This window comes from Calypte anna, chromosome 3, assembly GCF_003957555.1.
Source record: "Calypte anna isolate BGI_N300 chromosome 3, bCalAnn1_v1.p, whole genome shotgun sequence".
Taxonomy (NCBI): Eukaryota; Metazoa; Chordata; class Aves; order Apodiformes; family Trochilidae; genus Calypte; species Calypte anna.
In genome coordinates, this window is record NC_044246.1 from 26,009,299 (window position 1) to 26,029,322 (window position 20,024).

The window sequence follows — 20,024 nt, forward strand, 5'->3', positions numbered from 1 at the left end:
TAGACAAATTCTTTCCGTACCACTGAATTTACACAGTGTCCCACAAAAGCTTTGAGGGTTCATAAATATTTCCTTAAGTATTAATTCTGCAGGTTAACTTTGTATTGATCCCCTTCTCTAAATTGCCTGAAATTAGTCACCAGTCTTTCCCTTTCACATCGTTAGTAGTAGTAGTAGTATTTAAAAACCTCTTCTACTTAGCCACAGCAACTGAATTTTCTTGTCTTCAAGCTTTCTGATCACTAACACACCACTTGACAGTTTTAATAAAAAAGATAAAATGGCCATTTTCAGACTCCATGTCTAAATTTAAAATTGTGCAACAGTTCTGTAAAGAGCAAGTTGGTTTTTGAGCTGGCTGCCCTTGCAGGCCATGGAACTGGCTGTTCTGAGAATCTCCCTTTTCCATTTTTTCCAGGACTTAGCTAAAAAGGACTCCAGGCAGAAAGATAGCATGGCCCAGGTGGCCAGCAGAATGCTGGTGAGGGAGAGATTGGCAGTCTTGGATGGATGGAAAAGGAAGAAAGAAGATTTGAGAGGCACTGAATGACAAGTGATAAAGCATCTAGGAAGACCAAGTGGAAGAAAAATAATCAAAGGGGTTAGAAGAGCCAAAATTTGGAGCACCCAGATAGAGTGAGGGTGGAGCAGGTACCAGCACACTTGAGGAGTCATGATAAGAGCTGGTCAGATCATGACTTGTCAGCCAAAAAACATGCTGCACTAAACAAAGCAGCAAGAGGACTTTCCCCAGAGGAACGGCTGTATTTGACCACCCTCTTCTTTTCTCCTTGTGCATGTCTAGCTAAGCTTTGAAGTCCAATTTTGCCCTCTTCTCTGCTCAAATAAGCCACAGCAGGGAAAATCAGTGTGAATATTACAACAAGGAATGTCCATTTGCTATGCCTCTGCCTTTTACACAACTTCAGTACCTAACAGAATTTTATACAGTTGGGATCCACACTGCAGGGGTCATTAATAGTGCAGAAAATATACCAAATACACACAAAACCCTGCCACTGGATCCTGGTAGTTTCTCCCAGGCAGATGCACAAGTATTTAAAGGGCAACTATGAAATCCTGACACACTGAATTGGGCCAAATTCAAAGTAATAAGCAGGAAGGATACACCAGACAGAAGGTATTTGGGATACTCAGGAAGCTGCATTTGTATGGCACTGTGACTAAAGCAAAATCTCTCATTTGCTGATGGTAATAGATATGGTCATATGTAGCCAGTGTCACACACTCATGTATGTCAGTATATGTGACATATATGGAAAAATAATGTGACATATGTGGAAAAATAAATACATGCATATATGTGTATGTGCATGTGTGTGTATTAAATAATATTATATATGTGTATATATACATATATAAATATAAGACATTTCTCCATTTCATCAGACCCCCTCTGCTGACCACTCTTCAGGCAGCAGAGCTGCTGCTGGAATTTGTTGTGGAAACAACCTCCATCCTATGAGAGACATGTTCCAACCCTCTCTTCCTTACAGCTCTGTGTCCTGAGGCCACATTTGCCCAGACTGCTCTTGCTTTGTGTGTGTGTTTGCGTGTATGTGTGTCCCATACAAAGAAGGTTACCCTTACCCATGCAGTGGTGGGCAGGGGGCTGTATGAGAGATGCTGGATTCAAAGAAGGCACAGGCAAGCTGCCCAACTCCTTGGCCAAGTGAACAACTTCTTTGAAAGGGCTCTGTGAGCCAGGCCTTTGTTCTCTTCAGTCTCCCATTGCTGCTGCCTCACATGATTACTCTTTGGCCAGGACACAGAGTGCTTAAGAGAGACAGTATTTGTCTTTCAGAAGGAAACGTAACATCAGTGTTGGGGATTTCAAATAAAACATTAATTAGCATAAAACTTTGACTTTTGCCAGAAATAATATATATATGCATACAGGAACAAGCACCACTGTCAGCAGGAGGGAGGATCACTGCCTTACTGATCCATGGCTCCTGGAGATCCCCACTGTAGCCAGAAAACTGAATTTTCCTCCCCTTGAGGAGACTGCTAAGTTGCTGTGTAACACCTCCTTGCTGTGCCAGCAGCCTGGTTCCTTGCCACATGGAGAAGAATAGAGCACAGGGCCAAATAAGGGCTCGAGCAGAGCACAAGGCTGGTGAAAATAGACAAAACGTCTTCCTAAGCAACACACTTTTGCTCTCTTCCACCAGCACATGATTTGCTCCCATGTTCCTGCATCAGGAGCTGAATTTCTTCCCTTTTGGATTGGAAAAGCTGAAAGAACTGCATGGCCAGTGATGCTCAGTCTGCCAAAGGCTCAACTACTAACCCCAAATGATCAGCTGACTTCTTGGATTAACAGTATCCTGCCTTACAACCAAGAGGAAGTCTAATCCATTTTCTCATTTATACTTCATAGCACTTATAAGGATTATACCTTGGGATCTCCACCTTTACTTTTTTTTCCTTTCTTTTCAGACATGAAAGAAGAGCCACTATTACTGTCAGGGGTAGATGGGCTGACTGTGGCTGTGAATGTAAGGAGCTGTGATGGTGACAAAGCACAGGAACAGGCTGTCCAGAGAGGTTGTGGGGTCTCCTTCTCTGGATATACTAAAAGACTTCCAGGATGCAATCCTGTGTAAAATGTTCAAGGCAATCCTTTAGCAGGGGGGCTGGACTAGATTATCTCTAGAGGCCCCTTCCAACCCCAATAATTATGTGATTCTGAGTTTGTCGGTTAAGATCAGATTTCATATTTCACATACTAAAGAGCAGCAGAGGCAAATTAGTTGCTGCAAAAAGATGAAAAAAAACATCTGGAGTTGATGAGAACTAAGGGAAATTGCAAAAGAGCCTCAACACACTTCTGAGTCAGGGCCTTCCCTTTGTGTAAAAAGCACCCATGGACAGGAAGGCAGAAAGATGACCATAAACACCACTGCCCACTTTTGGATGGCCTCAGAAACTGCACTTGAGACTGCAGCTGCTCTTCAGACAATGGAGTTTCAGGTGCCACCAAGGGAGATGCACAGGTTCCTGCTCTTCCTTCCCTCTTTGAAAGGCTCAGCAAATCCTCCCCTGCAGCTGCTGAAGTTCATTCTGGGAGATGCATGAAGTACAATCAGTGCAACACAGCTGGGCTGGGTTGTGCCATTTCAGTGCCATTTCAGTGACTTGTATAATGTCTTTATGGGTTCATTTTTCCATATGAACCCCAAAGCCTCTTGACATAGTTCTGTTTCCATCTCCCCACAACAGGGTGGTGGTGTTTAAACAGACATGGAACTGTATTAAACATGGGTGAGAGCTTGAAAAAAATAATAAATAAATGTACTAGGACTGGGGGAGGTAAAGTAAAGGGCAATGCCATATCGAACGTGCCACTTGCCTGGTGCCTTTTGTTTCCAGAGCCATGCAAGCAGCCGCAGTGATAGCCTTATCTACTGACTGCACTGCTGACCCAGGCAGCCTTTTCCCTCCCAGTCCGCCCTGCACTCTGACACAGCACAGCATGGATGTGGAAAGAGATGAAACCTTTCAACCCCAGGCCCCAGGAAACCATTACTACCAGCTCCATCTCCTTTTCTGTCTGCAGGTACCTCGCAAAACAGCACAGAGGCTCGGGGGCTTATCAGTACAAGCAAATTAAACAGTGCCTGGGGATGAACGATCATTTTTATTAAGTATCTGTTCAAGCATTTCACAGCTTGCTGTAATTACTGCTTCCTCAAGCCATTCCCTGGCACAGGCCAGAGTCAAGGACCTAATCTCAATTAGCCACCAGCATGGAGCCATCCCTTTTTGAAGTGGACCATATTTTACTCAAGTACATGCAAGCTCCTCTATGCCAATTGTTCTCTGTGCCCTAGAATATCCTCAAGTATATTTAATTTACTAATACAGAAGTAGCTAATAATGTTTCACAGCTATTCAAAAGCTTGATATCTCTATTGGATGAGATACGTGCATCAGGCAAGCACAATAGCTCCCCCAATAAAAGAAGAAAAATAAACCCATCACAGCAGGACACCACACTTTAACTGTGTTAATTTTTGACCACACTTCAGCAGAGACAAGCTCGACCACAAAGCTACAGCACTGCCCTAGTGCCTTCTCTAGAGAGCCAATGGTAAGTGCTACAGGTATAACCTATCACTGGCTGTAAATGGAAACCATCACAGCAATGCTGCTCAAGTGATCTTGGGGCTTCTTTTCAAAGAGCCAAGGTTTGGACTTCTAACTGTTAAAAACCACCACTTTAGGACAAGAAAAAGATTTGTTGTATGCAGTTTTAATCCTGTCATTAGCACACTCACAGGTTAAGCACAAATTTCATTCATACAAATGTCTTAAAACTCTCCAAACTGACACAAGCTCCCTGTTGTTAATATACACCAAGCTCAGGACAAAAGTTTTATTTAAAAATACATTTTATTTACAGGACATTCAAACTTCATTTTGAAAAAAAAAATTTGCCTGTACATAAAACTTTAAGTAATTTTTCACTAAGAGTTAATAAAACCCCAGTGACATTTTCCATTCATTGATTCAGCAATCATGGAAACTACATTTTGGCCCATTTATTAAATCACATAATGAAGAGCAAAACTGGAGGAAATTTTAAGCAACACAACTCCATAAATGTAACAACATTTCACAATGACATCCTCATACTTTGACATCACTGTTCAAATAGAAGTATTTAACATAGAAAGTGCTTCAACTGTACAGCAGAGTCAGGAGTAAACCTATAGAAATCTTCATTGTGTTGGGATTATCTTTTCAGAAATGTCACTTTTATCTGCTTTGCAATTAATGATCCAAGCTTTCCTCTAAAGTGTTAGCAAACACCTTAGTTAAGTCATTATACCTTCTGAGGCTTAGAAACCAACATGCTTGAAAAAGTTGTTTCAGGTGGTATGTTGATAAATAATTTAAATATATGTATTTGTAGCTGAGGATGACTACTTAGACAACACATTGACACAGATCACAGGATAGGGAATAGTCCTTGCAGTAGCTCATATCAAGCCATCTACAGACCTTGGGTGATGAACTTCACTTTGGAAAAATACATATGCTGGCATATTCACCTTAAAATTCAAAATAAAACGGAGCATTCAGGACAGTAAGTCTCATAATAGGGAAGGGGGAAAGAATAGGAACAACTAAACAAGGTCAAAAAGTGGTTTGCCATGGCAAAGTGTATCACATAGCAAGACCAGAAATGTGAACTTGAATAAAATGGAGTTCAAAAATTAAACCAGTGCATAAAAGAGGTATTTCTAAACTATACTATAGGTGCAACACCATGACCAGAAGGCTGACAAAACCATACTGCATTTATTGAAGAGATGAAGAATAAGAAAAACATTGAAAGGAGAAAAAACACAGTTGCACTCCAAGTGAAAATTAAATCTCAAAGAGTGCAACGAAAAGGAAGCAAACTGACAACTTGGTAGAGCAAAGGTAATATTCCCAAAAATAGCATCAATTATTTTTCTTCACATAGAAGAGTAAAGGCATTTAGAGAGTTACAGGAGAAGGAAAAATTAACTATCAATTTGACAAGTTTGGTTAAAGAGTGACATACAAAAAGGTGGCAAAAATTGAATTTACTTTAAGGAAAGGCCCATGACTGAATAAAGCCAGTAAACTGCTTTTGCATTCAATCCCACGCTGATTTATTCCAGATTTCACTTTTGCTCCATAGCTATCTCACAAGGCTAGCAAATGTTTCATTGTCATAAAACTAAGTCCCACACATGACTAGTTCTCTACCAGAGGGCCATATAAGGTGGACAAATTGAAAATCACCTTTGTTCTAAGCAGATTTCCTTTACTCCAGGCAGTGATGGACCAGCAGGGGAAACAGCAAGAGAAACTGATTGCTATAAGGGTGCAATAAGAACAGAGCATCTGAACAGGACAGGGTAGCAAATGTTGTTTGCTACCACCAGAAATTTCTCATTGCTGAAATGGAGGGGGAAAAAAACAATTAAGATTAAGAGGCCAGAGAAGAGATTTTTTTTAAGGACAGTGCAATACACTAGAAAACTGAATTCAGAACAAGTGCCTTTCGATTATGGCAAATACTGAACTATCCTGTATTTCAAACCAAGGTGAGCATACTTCAACTGAATTAGAAGAGATATGCCAAGACCTAAAGAGAAATAAGCCAATACAACAGTTGGAATGAAGTCCTCTACAGAAGTAAAGAGGAGCCAGCCAGTGGAGCTCAATTGCAACACACTTAAAACAGAAGAGAAAAATATGTTGCTACAGGACTTAAAGAAAGGCAAGGATACCAGGTCAGAAAGCAAAGCCAAATACTCTGAAAATCCCTAAACAGAAAATGTAAAGTTTACCTCATAAATAATACAGGTTTGTTTTGCTTGCTTATGTAATAAATGAAATCTTAAATTTCCCTGTTCTCTTACAGATTCTATAAAATCTAGAAGATTTCTATAATTCTGGGTATTTTCCTATTTATTCACAGGAAAAAAGTCAGTACATTCAACCAAGAAAAAAAAGTTGAAGAATATTACTTCATTGTCTTTTCAGGTTACAACACTTTTAAAAACTTTAAAATAGATAATCACAGTTTTAACAAGCACTGGAAGGAAAACGAAAAGAAGGGTTCATTTTGTCAAATGCTCCAGCATTACACATACTAGTTTTGTCCAATTCCAGAGTAAACAATACTGCCATTACATCTTTCAATCATACAATAGAATCCATATATAAAATTATTACCTGATTTAAGACACAAATACATAATTATGAAAGGGTGTTTGTTTTAGAAGGTATCTGGGAAGTAAACTCTCCCATAGACTTCACTGTTATTTTGGGAGCCTTCTATTCCAGTTCTCAAAAAGCCTATAAATATTTTGGTTATTTACATCTAAACCCTGACATTTAAACATCATCATAGATGAAAATAAGGACAAAATGAATGGAAGAAGGGGGTGTCTCACTTTACGTCACATGCTTTTAAAAGACAGAGAAATTCTTAAAATGTTTCCTGATTTACACTAATTTGTGCAATAACTGCCAAGCAAGATCCTTTCAGCTCTGCTGCTGCCAACAGAATCAGAGTGGAGGACCAAGCCTTCAATTATACTAACACCGTTTAATTTATATAGTACAAACCTATGACAGAAGGCTATAAAATATATTAATTCTCCCAAGAATCTGTTCAAAAGGTGTAACTACAAATCTAGAAATGTGCTATGTAGACTGCAATCACTGCTTCAGTAAGTACCATTTTATAAGCAGCAAAATAGCCTGCTGCATGGTTTAATATTCATTGACTTAAGGTAATTGTCCTTATTAATAAGGACTTGGCAGCTTTCAAGCCAGCCTTACAAGGAGGTCCTGGTATTTTCCCAGCCTGGGCAGGAAATCAATTTTCCCTTTCCGTTAAGGTGTCACTGAGGTAAAGACAGCATTATTTTACAGAGGTGTCACCAGAAATAAATGAATAAAATTCAGGACATGCAAGCAATTGAAAGGTTACTTTTGACATAAAAAAATGTATTTGAAAGCCTCTGGATATAGTCTGCATAGCCAGTGAGGCTAAGCACTACAATCAGTGTGAATCAGACATTGGGTTTCTTCTTCCAAAAATCTGGGGAACAGACCTGACCTAAATCCAGCACTGGTGACAAGGTATGTCATCTTGTTTTCCATGGAGCACCCTTCCACGCCACAAAAACAAATAAAAAATGGTGAGCAGCAAAAAGATAAAGGAACTGCTTCACTCAATACACTTTGAAATACACCTTTGGGCTGGGCAAGGAGGGGGAGTGCAGAGGGGAGGACTGTTTTAATTTTTAAAGCTTCCTCTAAGTGATAACACTCCATACAAATTTTAAAGGGACTTTCTAAATTAATAAAATATTAAATTGACTTAGAATACAACTGCAGAATTTTAACTGTTCATAATAAACACATTAGCTTATTTATTCAGCATGAATAATGACAGACACTTGGTATTAAAAGATATTGCAATCATCCCACAAAATGATGAATTCAGACCATGGCTAATATGATTTCTGTTGTCAGGAGACACAAATAAAAATAAAAAAGACTGAGTTGTACAATCACAATAGCAAACAAGGTAAAAGTTAACTGGATTACTGCCTGCATTTCCATTTGCTAGAATCAGTACAGACCATGTTAGTATTTCTTCACATTCAGGACAGGAACTTTACAATACTTATCTGTAATAAGGTTAATACTCCAGTATCACTAGTAGAGACACAAGACCAGCTTCTGCTTTGACCCTAAATACAGGAGCCAATCCAGAAAAAAATGCAAGTTAAAATTCCTGAGTGCTTCCTCTCTCCCTTAGATGCTCTCAATTTCATTCATAAACCCCACTGGCCAGAAGCACAAGTGTTACTCTTAAACATGAACTGTTTGTGCAAAAATGAGGTTTAAGGATCAGAAAAGCATCTCTACTGAAGTCCTTTAGAAATACACAGTACTTCAGCCCAGTACAAACTGGCCACAGGGTTTTTACAAAACAGCTCACCTGAGCAGAAATGGGCAGAGTTTCATTTCCAGTGCCACTGGCCATTAACTGCAAGCATCAGTGCAGACAGCAAGACACACCATCCACTCTAACAACAGGAATTCACACGTAGTTTGTAAGGAACTGGGTTAGGCTGTAGCAAAAAATTCTTAGACAAATGCAACACACCTCGTGGAAACATTAGTCCTTATTTCAGGTACAAGGGGTTTTAGGTGTATTTTGGTTTACAGCTAAAGCACGGAAATTGTTTTCCCACACCAACTTCAGCTACAACCACCGATGGCCCCCTTCCCAGCCAGGATATGTTTGTTCTGTGAAAACATTACACGAAGTAGAGGGAAATGCCTACAGTCGTGTACTTCCCAACTGTGATTTGTCAGCAGCCTCACCACAATTTTTCAGGTTTTTAATGCTATCCTCTGCCAGTGGGGATTCAATAGGGATTTCAACATCATTTTTACTTGAACCATTGTCTTTATGCAGTGCAGAATGGCAGCTATCATTTTTCTCAGCATAGCCATTAGTTTTAGCCAGGGGTGGCTTCCTCTGACTGCAGCACAGCTGAGAGTCACAAGCTTTTGAGATGCAGGGTGAGCTGCACAGGAGCTGGGAGGTCTTGTGGTCAATGTATTCAGGCTGGATGGTCACAGAGTGGATCCCTGCATCGTGGAAAACCTTCCGTATTTTATAAGCAGCATCTTGGTAATCAGTAGGAGTTTGGCACTTGATATGAAGTGTAGCAATATTCTTCCCACCTGCCAGCTCCCAAACATGCACCTCATGAAGGCTACTAACCCCTGGTACACGAGCTAGTCTGTCAGCTGGAAGACATAAGAGCAAGGTATTAGAGGTTTTGGTGTACTGGCTAATTAACAGCTTTGCCATCAAGGGCTCTACATGAAAGCAGAGGTTTCGAAACTACCATTTAAAAAGAGCTGTACTTAGGAAAACATATCTACTCCCAGCTGCCCGCTTCAGCCTCAAGATGACCACACAAAGAGGCCACCCTTCGTTTTGGGTTCACCCCATCCCTCAGACCCCCCAATGGCAATTTAACAGCCACTGATAGAAGCAGGGTTAGAGCAACACTTTCTTGGCCAAGAGCCTGCATCCTCTGGTTTCTTTCGCCCTGAGCATGGTGTAATTACAGAAATAACTAGTGCTATCCCACAGTTAGTCAGTGTGAGCAATGCCAGAGAGCTACAAAGTTAACCAGCCTGAATGGAAATTTCTAATCTGTTTTGGAAGCCTTTTGGAAAAAGCTGTTGCAAGGCTGGGAAATATTGTAATTCACTGTTTTTTCTTTCACAAACACCCCACACAAAGCATTAACAGCTCAAGACCTGGTATTTTTGATGTATTGTTGGAGTACCACATTCTCAAAATACATACTTTAACTAATCCAGAGAGATTTGAGTCATGTTGCTAGGACACAGGCATGTGACTATTTATCACAGTTCTTGAGAATTTAGAGCCATTATGAATAAATAATCCAAACAAGTCATTCCAGAAATAACATTTGCATTGAGATAGATCATTGAACTTAATAGCATTTCACAAAAAATGTAACTTACTCAATAATTGCATATTAACACCTTTAGGAACCATTTGCAACAAAATAGTTGAGGTCTCCTTGATAAGTGGGAAAGCAGAAGACATGATAATGAACACCATAATTATTGTGAGGCTTGGATCAATGTAGCACTGCCAATTACATGGAGCATCATCCAGAGGAAGTACATGGAAGATTGTAGCAGCAACTACCACAACCACAGATCCAAGTGCATCTCCCATAACATGCAAAAGAACACCTGAAACAAACGACACAATTTCCATTAGTAGGGTAGCATTTGGAGGGGGGAGGAGGACAGTGAAGCTGCATTTTTCAAGTCTGTTCTGAAAAATGCAATATTCCAAGCACTAACATCATAACTGAATTTTTTAGTAACAGCTTTCAGAACAAAACAGCAAGGGAAATACTGACTCTGAACCACAGCTGCTTAAGTGGGGTGCATTATTAAAGATGTAGGGTATGCTGACAACTGTGGTCCAACTGCAATGCCATGGCAACGTAAAATGTGTTTGCTTAAATGCCTGCAGATTAAAGAGATCCTGGTACATTAAATCTCAATTCTCAATTAAAAATTCATGACTAAAACTATCTGTTCTAGCCTGAAAGATAAGAAAGCCACAGACCACTCCCAGTAAGCTATTCTCCTCTATCAGCTTCTATGACACTGTTGAAATCTGAAAAATTACGTAAGTGAAACTTACACCCATTCCTATAGCTCCAAATGCCTTCATACTCCAATTTTTTGATCAAGGTTGACTGCTGATCATATTAAACCTTATCCCTCAACACTACTAGCCCTTAGACCCCAGAAAAATCAGAATCTGGTTTGGAAGTTAGTCACATGGACACCGTGTTCTAGTAAGTGCCTAGACTACTCTGAATTGAGAGGAATGCTGGGTACCTGGGTACCACTTTTTACATCTACAGGTTAAGTTTTTGCACAAAAGGTAAAGACACAAAGCAGGATCTTGCAGTAAGATATTTTTAGCTGCCCTTTCAACTACAGTGATCAAAATAGTCTTTTTGCTATAAAGTTACAGTAATCTAAGAACTCCTTTTTTCTTCCCTTTTATATTTTTTTTCAACTACTTTACCTGATCTTCCCTCTTCCTATCATTGCTCATATGCACTCCAGTTTTCTCAGCCTTCACTGTTTAGACTCAGGCATCGGTTGGAATGAAATCTAATTCATAACATCTCCAGATATATGAAACTAATTTCTTTGTCAATACTTATAATGAAGTGCCTGTCAGGGAACAAAATGGACCACCTCCTTGTAACATCCCTTTTAACAAGCACTTTCACTCCAACTTAATCACTTCCTCTGGACTGGAAAAGGCTCCCTCTGAAACTCACTAACAACACAGCAAAGTGTTTTGACTCTTTGATGATGGTAGACACGTAGACACTGGATTAGACCTAGAACTGTGTTACTGTTTCTTGCCAGTTCTTTGCATGAACATTGATCTTCAGCATGAGAAATGAAGGCAATAACCACTGGAGTTTCTTCAAATCACTTGGGTCAGATAAGAAAGTACAAACTTGCAGTGACTGCAGCTCTTTCTGCTGGACCCAGGCATGTTCTGCCCCATTTGGCAGATTCCCACTGGGCTTTACTCCTAACAGAGCTGCAGTGTTTCCTTTTCATTTACAAATAATCATGATTCAGTATGGGCTATCAGCTACTGCATGAAAAAGAGGGACAAGGAGGATGCAATTGTCAAGGCAACTAAATAGAGAGCACAGGAAAATGTTTCAGACAGTCTTTTTTTTTCCTTAATTAAAATTAAGCATGTCAGAATTATGATAAATTATGAATTGAGAATATGGAATTTGGAAAACACTTATTTTACACTAGTAACATAGTTAGTATGTACATCTTGGTTACCCTTCACACAGTGAGGACCAAGACAGAAATTAACCCATTTTGCTACTGATTCACAAAATCTATAAAACAGAACAAGAAATGTAAATAAAGTCAGTATGGTAAGACCATAGGTAACACATAGTTTCCGAAGTCTGCACAGTTTTATATGTGTAAGTAAAAAGGAATAAATTTGCACTACAATAATTAACCCAGTCAGGCAGAATATCTACATTCCTGTTCCTACCACTTTTAAAAATCAAGAAACCAATTTCTCTGCTGATCCACTTTGTCCAGCCATGTTTTTCAGGTAGGTTCCAATTCTACAATGTATAGACTTTTTTGCCAAGTGATTAGGAATTATAGCTATTTAACTAACAGCAGCAAAGAAAATACAGATTTTGAATGAGAATTTTAAAGACACAAATCTGTAGCTCTTACTAAAAAAGCAAGAAATATTCAAGGACAATAAAAATTGATTTTGCAAAGATGACATACTGACATACTAAACAGCACTTAGAGGAAATAACCTTTTAAAAATCAAAGACAGGGTCTCAAAAGTACCCAAGATAAGACTCCTTATATTTCAGACATTTTTGACAGCTTTCAGAATCATTATGCCTAAGCACTGTCATGCAGGTAAGCAAAGCCTTCTCTAAAATACATACTCAGCAATTTCTTATACTCTCTCCTCCATTCCTGAGGGTGATAGTTGGCTTTTCCTGCTCCAATAATCTTACTACTATAATGCTCTAACATCCAGAGACACCAGTTTCTAGACACTCAAGAAACTGTTGTGGCTCTAGAACATGCTTTGATTTTTGAAGTGTCTTCCCTCACAGACACATCTGTGTAACCCAGAAAACACTTTTGAAAGACACACACCAAAAAAACCCCCGAGTGCCTGACTGTCATGTTGACCTCATCAAACTGAATTCATGTGATGCCAACTTTCACAACTCTGGAGAAGTACCAGATGTTGACATGCAACCATAAAAAGCCAGAAATTACCATCTTCTTTCAGATTTCTGACAGCCCTTTCCTCAAGGAACAAATTCAACATTTAATATATGCAAAGGAATCTGGTTTAGGCTCTGCTCAAAACAAGTATGTAAATGTGCGTGCATACAAACTACCTGTACAGAGAGGAAGCAAGACACTTGGCTAATCTGTTCCTAGAAGCAGCTCTTCAGTTTCACTCTGCAGATACCCAGAGACCTGCCCAATGGCAGGGTAAGAAGGGCTGATCCTGTGACAGCCTCTGTCAGGGACAGGCTCACAGTTCAAGGACCCGGAAAAACACTGCTGAAGCACCAGTTTCAGAACCTTTTCCTTGTGCTGACTATAAAATATCATTAGCCTCTGGATTATAAAAAATTCTGTTTTCTGGCCTCAAGCACTTTCAAGGTTAAAAATGCTCAACTACTACACTAATGACATTCAAAAAACTTCACTGATACCTGGCTTTACCTTCTTATAAGACCTCTAGTGATGTGAGTTTAATCCAAGAACCTTTGTCTCCTTTCCAAAAAGTTCAGCTGCACTCTTTTAAAGACTTTTATACAATGTGAACACACACAGAGCCAAATCAGCATCAAACTATTTTGGTATTATCTATACTATTTAATGCAACCAAAACCTTTCTGCTAGAGATAACTGGGTTATTGCACACACAAGAGTCCTGGGATTTTGCTCCATTTCTTATATGATATACAGGGAAAAAAATCTAAAAAGGAAACCAGAAAGTGCTTAAGTATTAATATAACATTAGCAGCGTTCTCCCATACCTCTGATGTTCAAGGCTTCAGATTTTCTCTCTGTTTTTCTCTCAGGCCCCTCTTCAGGGCTTTTTTGGTCATTTGGTGAATCACCTGCATTCAAAGAAGAAACGCTGTGTTGTGTATAAGTTCTACAAACAGAAAAGACATCATCCTTCTCAAAACCATTTTACTTCAAAGATGATGAGAAGTTAAAAAAAAAAAAAAAAAAAAAAAGAAAAGAGCAAGCCACAACACCTCCCTCCCCATCCCGAGGGGATTCTTAGCAGCCCAGTGTAAAGTACAAGGTGAAAGAGGCAATGGGTATCTGAGTAAGCTTAGTGAAATTCCTCTGGGCCCACGAGTGGGGTTAGGGCTCCAAAAGGGCCCCGAGGATGAGCCTGGCAGCTTGGCAGGTCCCAAGAGTCAAGAAGCAGGAGCGCAGGAAAGGGGAGGGACGGGTAAAGGTGCGAGGGGTGAGGAGAGGTGAGAGACACGAGGGGAAGACCGGAAAGCGAGGCAAGGCGAGGATGCAGCCGAAAGGCACCTGCTTCATCCACCGGCCCGACCGGGGCCCCTCCGGGCACGGCCGACAGCGTGGAGGCAGTGGGTGGTGGGGCGGGTGGGCGACTGCGAAAGCAGGAGCCCCAGTCCTGGAATACAAGGAGCCCCACGAGGTTGACGGCGAGGCCGAGGCTGCCGACGATGAGCACCAGCTGAGCGTCGTCGATGGGCTCGGGGCGGGCGAGGCGGAGGATGGCCTCCACGAAGATGGTGAAACAGAGGGCGGTGAGGAAGACGGCGTTGCTGAGGGCCCCCACCGCCTCAGCCCGGCTGTAGCCGTAGGTGGCGCGGGGACCCCGGCGGCTGCGGCGGGCGATGCGCCCCGTGGAAAGGCCCACGCAGAGGGAGATGAGGTCCGAGAGCATGTTGAAAGAGTCGGACACCAGCGCGATGGAGTTGCCCAGGTAGCCCGACACCAGCTCGGCCACGAAGAAGCCGACGGTGAGCACCAGCATGAAGATGAGGCGGCACGTCTTCCCCGAGTACCGCCCCATAGCGATGGAGGCCGCCGGTCCCCACGGGCGCCCTTCTTCGCGCTACCGCCGGGGCATGCCCCGCAGCCACCGCCACGCAACAAGTGCCGCCTCCACAAAACCCTTCACCCCTCCGCCCGCCGCCCCGGGCCCCGCCTGCCGCCCTGCCCCAAGGGGAGGCCGCACCCCGCCCTCCCTCCGCACGGCACCGCCCCGCCGGCAGCGCCGATAACCCGTTACCGCCGACAACCAGAACCCGCCGGTACCACCGCCGAACGGTGGTGTCACGAGTGCCGCCACTGACGCCCTGCCGCGTGCCCGCGTCCCTGGGCGGGGTGCTGCCGGGTACCCCCGCTCCTCCCCGCCGCCGCGCAGCCCTCCCCGCGATGTCGTCGGGAACGACCGTGGGTTGTAGGAAATAAATCAAAGATGAAATAAATACAAAATAAAGTCGCCGTGGGACGGCGGCTGGGAAAGGGCCCGCTGGGTCAGAGAATCATCCTGGTGTCTCCGGGACCCCGCTTAAAACCACCACAGCATACTAATACGGCGAAGTTTCAGTGACGGATGCAAGAAACACACTCCTTTGGTGCTTTCTTGGTGGCTTCAGTGCCAAACCAAAGGAGAGAGTGCCATCTACTGAACCAGGAAATTTCCCGATGCAGGCCTTTAGCAAGGGACATCATGAATCCAGCATCAGCCCAAGAGAAAAATAGTTTAATGCATACTTTTTACTCTTCAGAATAATCTATAAAAGCCGTAATAAATGAGTAAACCTCGATCTTGTTTTTTGTAGATTTCTTTGGGGTTTTTTGTTCTTACGATCGTTCTTGGAAAAGTGGTGCCTCTGCATGCAAATAGAAAAGGGCAGAGCCTGTCTACTGAGAGCATTTCAAGATGATGGAAAGCACTGGATAATCAAAAGGGTTTAAGCCATTCTCTACTATGAGGCTGTCAAAAACAACTGCTAGTATCACTAGATTTTAAGTGACACCAAGGTGGACTTGAGATCACACAATCAAAGTATCATCAGAGTTGGAAGGGACCTTAGAGATCATCTAATCCAACTCCAGTCAGTCATCATATAGTTCATTTTCATGTCTGACATCAGAAGTAGTTCAAAAAAAAAAATCTGACATAGACCCAGGAGTAATAAAATTAAATGAAAGAGATAAGATCTAAAAAAAAAAAAAATAATGTCCTTAAAATTGTATCCCACGAGAATCTGGAGTGTTTCAATTTGCAAGTGGCACACCAGTGCAAGAGGTGCTGCTTCAGCAACAGTTTATGCTGAAGTGCTACATCAAATGTTTCACCACTCTTGAGAAAGCACATGTCACCATGCAATAATTACTGCATGGCCACAGAACACTATCATGTCCCTCCTGCCAAAAGTAGTGTTTTCTACAACCGGAAATTCACTAAAAGCCTCAGAAATTTTTGCTTTATTTTAACTCTGAAGCAATTGTGTGGTTACCACTGTTAGAGTTTGATCCCTTGCTTGAAAACACTTCTAAAATGCAGCATTTCAAGTCCACCTAAATTCTGTGTACACAACCAAACTCGTGGTTGCATATAACCCAAGATGCATTTTAACTTCTGGAGTGGACTTAAGTAGCCCTTCAAGGGACAATTCCCCCTGTATCTGCAAGGATTAACACACACACCTCCCAGTTAACTGGAGACTCTTGTGCTTGTTCCTCACTCATTCAATGCCCAAGCAATGAAAGGACCCTGCAATATTCAAGTAAACAAATGGAAAAAATAAATGTATTGAAAACAACCTTACCGTAAAGGTAAACATAATAATGGGAGCAGAGAACATAATGTTCATCAACACACATGTTCAGCTCTATAATTACATCTACCAACATAAGACATTTTAAACAATGCCAAATAAAAAGCAGTGTGACATAAGCAGAACAAAAAGAAGAATGTAGAAGAATTATAGGAAGTTAAATTACCTATTAGAAATAAACTTGAAAGTGACAAACTACAAGTTTTTACTACAATTAATGACAGAAAATACTGCTTCTGGCACATCATTTACAATCAAAAAATAAACTGAACCCAGCTCATGGCACCTGCATAGAAACGAAGGGAATTCCCAGCAGTAGCTGGAACATCACTGATCCTCTGGTGTAAAATATATATTAATTCTCTTTGAAAAAAAAAAAGCCCTGAACTCGCTTCAAAACTAAAAGCATAACAGTTATTTTGAAGAAACAGTGATAAAAACACTATTTTCAGCAAATAAGCCTGTCACTGAGTCCTCTGACATGAAGCACAATTAGAGATGACCCTCTGGAGAAATCAGAAGTGTTTATTGTGTTCATTCCACAACTCTGATACTGAGTCTGCTGATCCACTGATTCTTTCTTCTGCCTGTCAAGCTCACACATCTCAATCTACTGCTCATGATACAGTGTTGGTCTGAAAGCCACAAACTGACACAGGAGCAGCACAATGTCTGTGCTGGGTTATACCAGAGGTCCATCTCTGAACCACTTCCAGTTCCCAACTACGTATCTGGAGGTGAGGGAACCAAATCTGCACCATCTCCAAAACACAGATCAAGTTCAGATGTCAGCCAGAGATTCACACAGAGGCACAGCAAAGGTCCCCACTCTCTTCTTTACTGCTTTTCAAGAACTGCCTCACATGTGCTTCACTTTTGTCTTCTGAACATTTAGCAAACATTTTTGGGGAAATGGTCACTCTCCTGCTTTCTGTTTGTCATTTTATGACCAGTTATTTTTCTAGGCAAGGGACTTCCCCTTCATGCCTAGCTGCTCAGAAAGCCTCTTGGAAATCCAAGTTTTTGCTCAGCCCAGTATACACACAAGCTTTCCTGGATCTCTTCATCTGAGTACCACTATTACTTCAAGACAACAACTCCTAAAACTGTCATCTGAACAAAGCAATACAAACCATTCTTGTTCACTATGTCATCACTTTCAATAACAATAATAGTAATTTTAGTTCAGTCTTCAGAACAAACTGTGTTTTGTCCCCATAGCTCTTTCACACCTTGATCTTTCACATAGTCCAGAAGAAAGCCTTGATCCTGCATGGAGAAGACACTGACCCCCTTGCCAGGGTTTCTACTCAGGCTCCTCCACCCTTGTGAGCAGGACCATTCTGCTTCCACTGATCCACTTGCAGTATCAGAACTTTAGATCTAAAATCCTTTTAGGAAGGAACAGTGTTTTGCAGCATCCTTTTGAGTTTTACCTCCTGCTGCAGGCGTTCATCAATGTAATGTTACAGTTCCACTCCTTCATCCAGTACTATTAAACAAAACAAGGTAAATATGCCCATCTCTCCCTTTCACACTATGCTGAACTGAACAAATCTCTCTTTAGGAGGTTCAGAAGAGGTTGTCCCAGCACCTTAGTTTTCTGAATTATTTGCTAGCTTTACTTTCAGCTATAATACTACTCAAAAAGCTGTTCTTGCCATTTCCTCATCCTAATCAGGAACAGAAATTGGTAAAAATCATATGAACTGGTAAAATATTACAAAAAAGACAATTTTCCCTCTGAACCTCAAAGATGCAAAGCACTCCTGTAAACTTCAAGATTTCTGTGAATCAAGTTTTTCAAGTTCTTGGCACATCAATTTTTAACACATGGCTGTGGCAGTCAGAACTTTTAGCCAACAGGCTATCACCATCCGTGGGCATAAGGGGATGTTTAGGTAACAATAGGAGCAGAGTAAGTATATAGGATACCTTTCCATAACACTCTTCCATCCCTCAACTGTTTTCAGCTCAGGAGAGTTTCTGAGCTAGATACCTGTATTTAGTAGCCCTCAATAGATTTCTTTGCCAATACCAGTCCAACCTTTTGCTCACTGATGTAGACTTGGCAGCAAGCTCCACACATCTACTTATGGTGGGGAGAATCACCTTTTCCTCTTTGTTTTGAACCTGGATCCTGCTAATTTCATTGATGTATCATTGGTCTTGTATCAGAGAACAGAACACTCAATGACTACTGACTTTCCCTGTGCCACTCTCAGTTTTGCAGACTTCTGTCTCACTTTCCTTAAACATGGTATATCTGTATTATTATGAAATATGACAACAGTAACAGCAGTAATAATGGTAATTTTCTTCAACTACTGAATGAAGAATGAAAATAAGATCACTCACAGCCTTGTGTTGCTATAGAATTTGGATAGTAAAAAAATAATGAAAATAAAGAATTAATTATTATCACTCTTCAGCCTGTTTATTGAAGTCCTGACAGAGATTACTTTTTAACCCATCATAAATATTATTTACTAAATATATTTCAGGAAAAAAAAAGAGACTGAAAGAAACAAACACCCACACATACATAAAAGGAGTCATGCTTCTTCTAAGACACTGGGGAGAAAAATACTGTATTTGCATAAAAAGCTGAGGCTGACCCTTGGCATATTACATTTCAAGGCATCATTCCTGGCTGTAAGAACCTAAAATGCTGAGCGGGTTGTGGTGAAGAGAGTGGCTCTTTAAGCTTCATTGCAATAAGTCTTGGTGACAGCCCTGAAGGCTCTTGTGAAGCCTGTGAAGATTCTTTCTTTGCATTAGGAATGCTGGGCCAAATTCATAGCAGATCTAATCTGAACCAATGTAGTTGGCTTCTGCTGCAGATAAATTTGACTACAAAATGAATCACAATATAAACATCAAACAACTAAACTTGTTGTAGACAACAAGTTGTAAACTTCTTACACTTGGCTAGTATAAGAATATTCTGTTTGCAGATGTTTTTTTTCTTATTATTTGTTTATTTTTGTTGTCTCTCCCTCTCATTCTGCTCAGAACTATACTTGTGAGAGGAAGATGGAATCTCTTGGCAGACACTGAAGGATGGAAGAGCTGGGAAATCAGTTTATGAGATCAGCCTCAGTCCAGGGAGAAGCAGCCTAAAAGTTAGACCCGCAGCACAAGTTCAGCAATCTGCATGAAAGTTTTAGCAGTGTTCTTGATGGAGTGCAGAGGTGAAGTTCCTGGCTTTTTTAATCACAGCTGTGACTCTTCAGGACAGTCCTGAAACTGTCCCAGTGAGAGACCACATGCTGGCTAGATGCAGAGAACACTGCAACAATTTCATTCTCTATCCCAGCAGCTGGTCTGAAACTGATACCAAATCTGTGCCTGTAGCAAACTCCCTGCAGAACAGCAGGTCCAAATAAAATATTTGCAGTTAATGTACATAATGTATCAGCCTTAAAACTTCGCATTGTATTGAAACAGTTTATGACTTTGAACTCA

General features: G+C 41.1%; 1 protein-coding gene across 1 annotated transcript; it reads right to left on the reverse strand.

Annotated features, from left to right (window-relative positions):
- Positions 1 to 4,269: 4,269 nt before the first annotated feature.
- Positions 4,270 to 14,892, reverse strand: SLC30A10 (solute carrier family 30 member 10). The gene is made up of 4 exons (XM_030448576.1): positions 14,269 to 14,892; positions 13,752 to 13,835; positions 10,102 to 10,338; positions 4,270 to 9,348 (listed from the first exon to the last, which is right to left on the reverse strand). Exons 1-4 carry the CDS (start codon positions 14,777 to 14,779, stop codon positions 8,873 to 8,875), a joined length of 1,308 nt encoding a protein of 435 aa, XP_030304436.1. The 5' UTR covers positions 14,780 to 14,892; the 3' UTR covers positions 4,270 to 8,872.
- Positions 14,893 to 20,024: the final 5,132 nt, after the last annotated feature.

Excerpts from the sequence above, each read along its gene's own strand:
- SLC30A10 (XM_030448576.1), bottom strand. The coding sequence starts at position 14,779 with ATGGGGCGGTACTCGGGGAAGACGTGCCGCCTCATCTTCATGCTGGTG. Across the intron at positions 10,339-13,751 it reads TGAAGCCTTGAACATCAGAG|GTGTTCTTTTGCATGTTATG; the intron begins GTATGGGAGAAC and ends CGTTTGTTTCAG. Across the intron at positions 9,349-10,101 it reads TGTTAATATGCAATTATTGA|CTGACAGACTAGCTCGTGTA; the intron begins GTAAGTTACATT and ends TATGTCTTCCAG.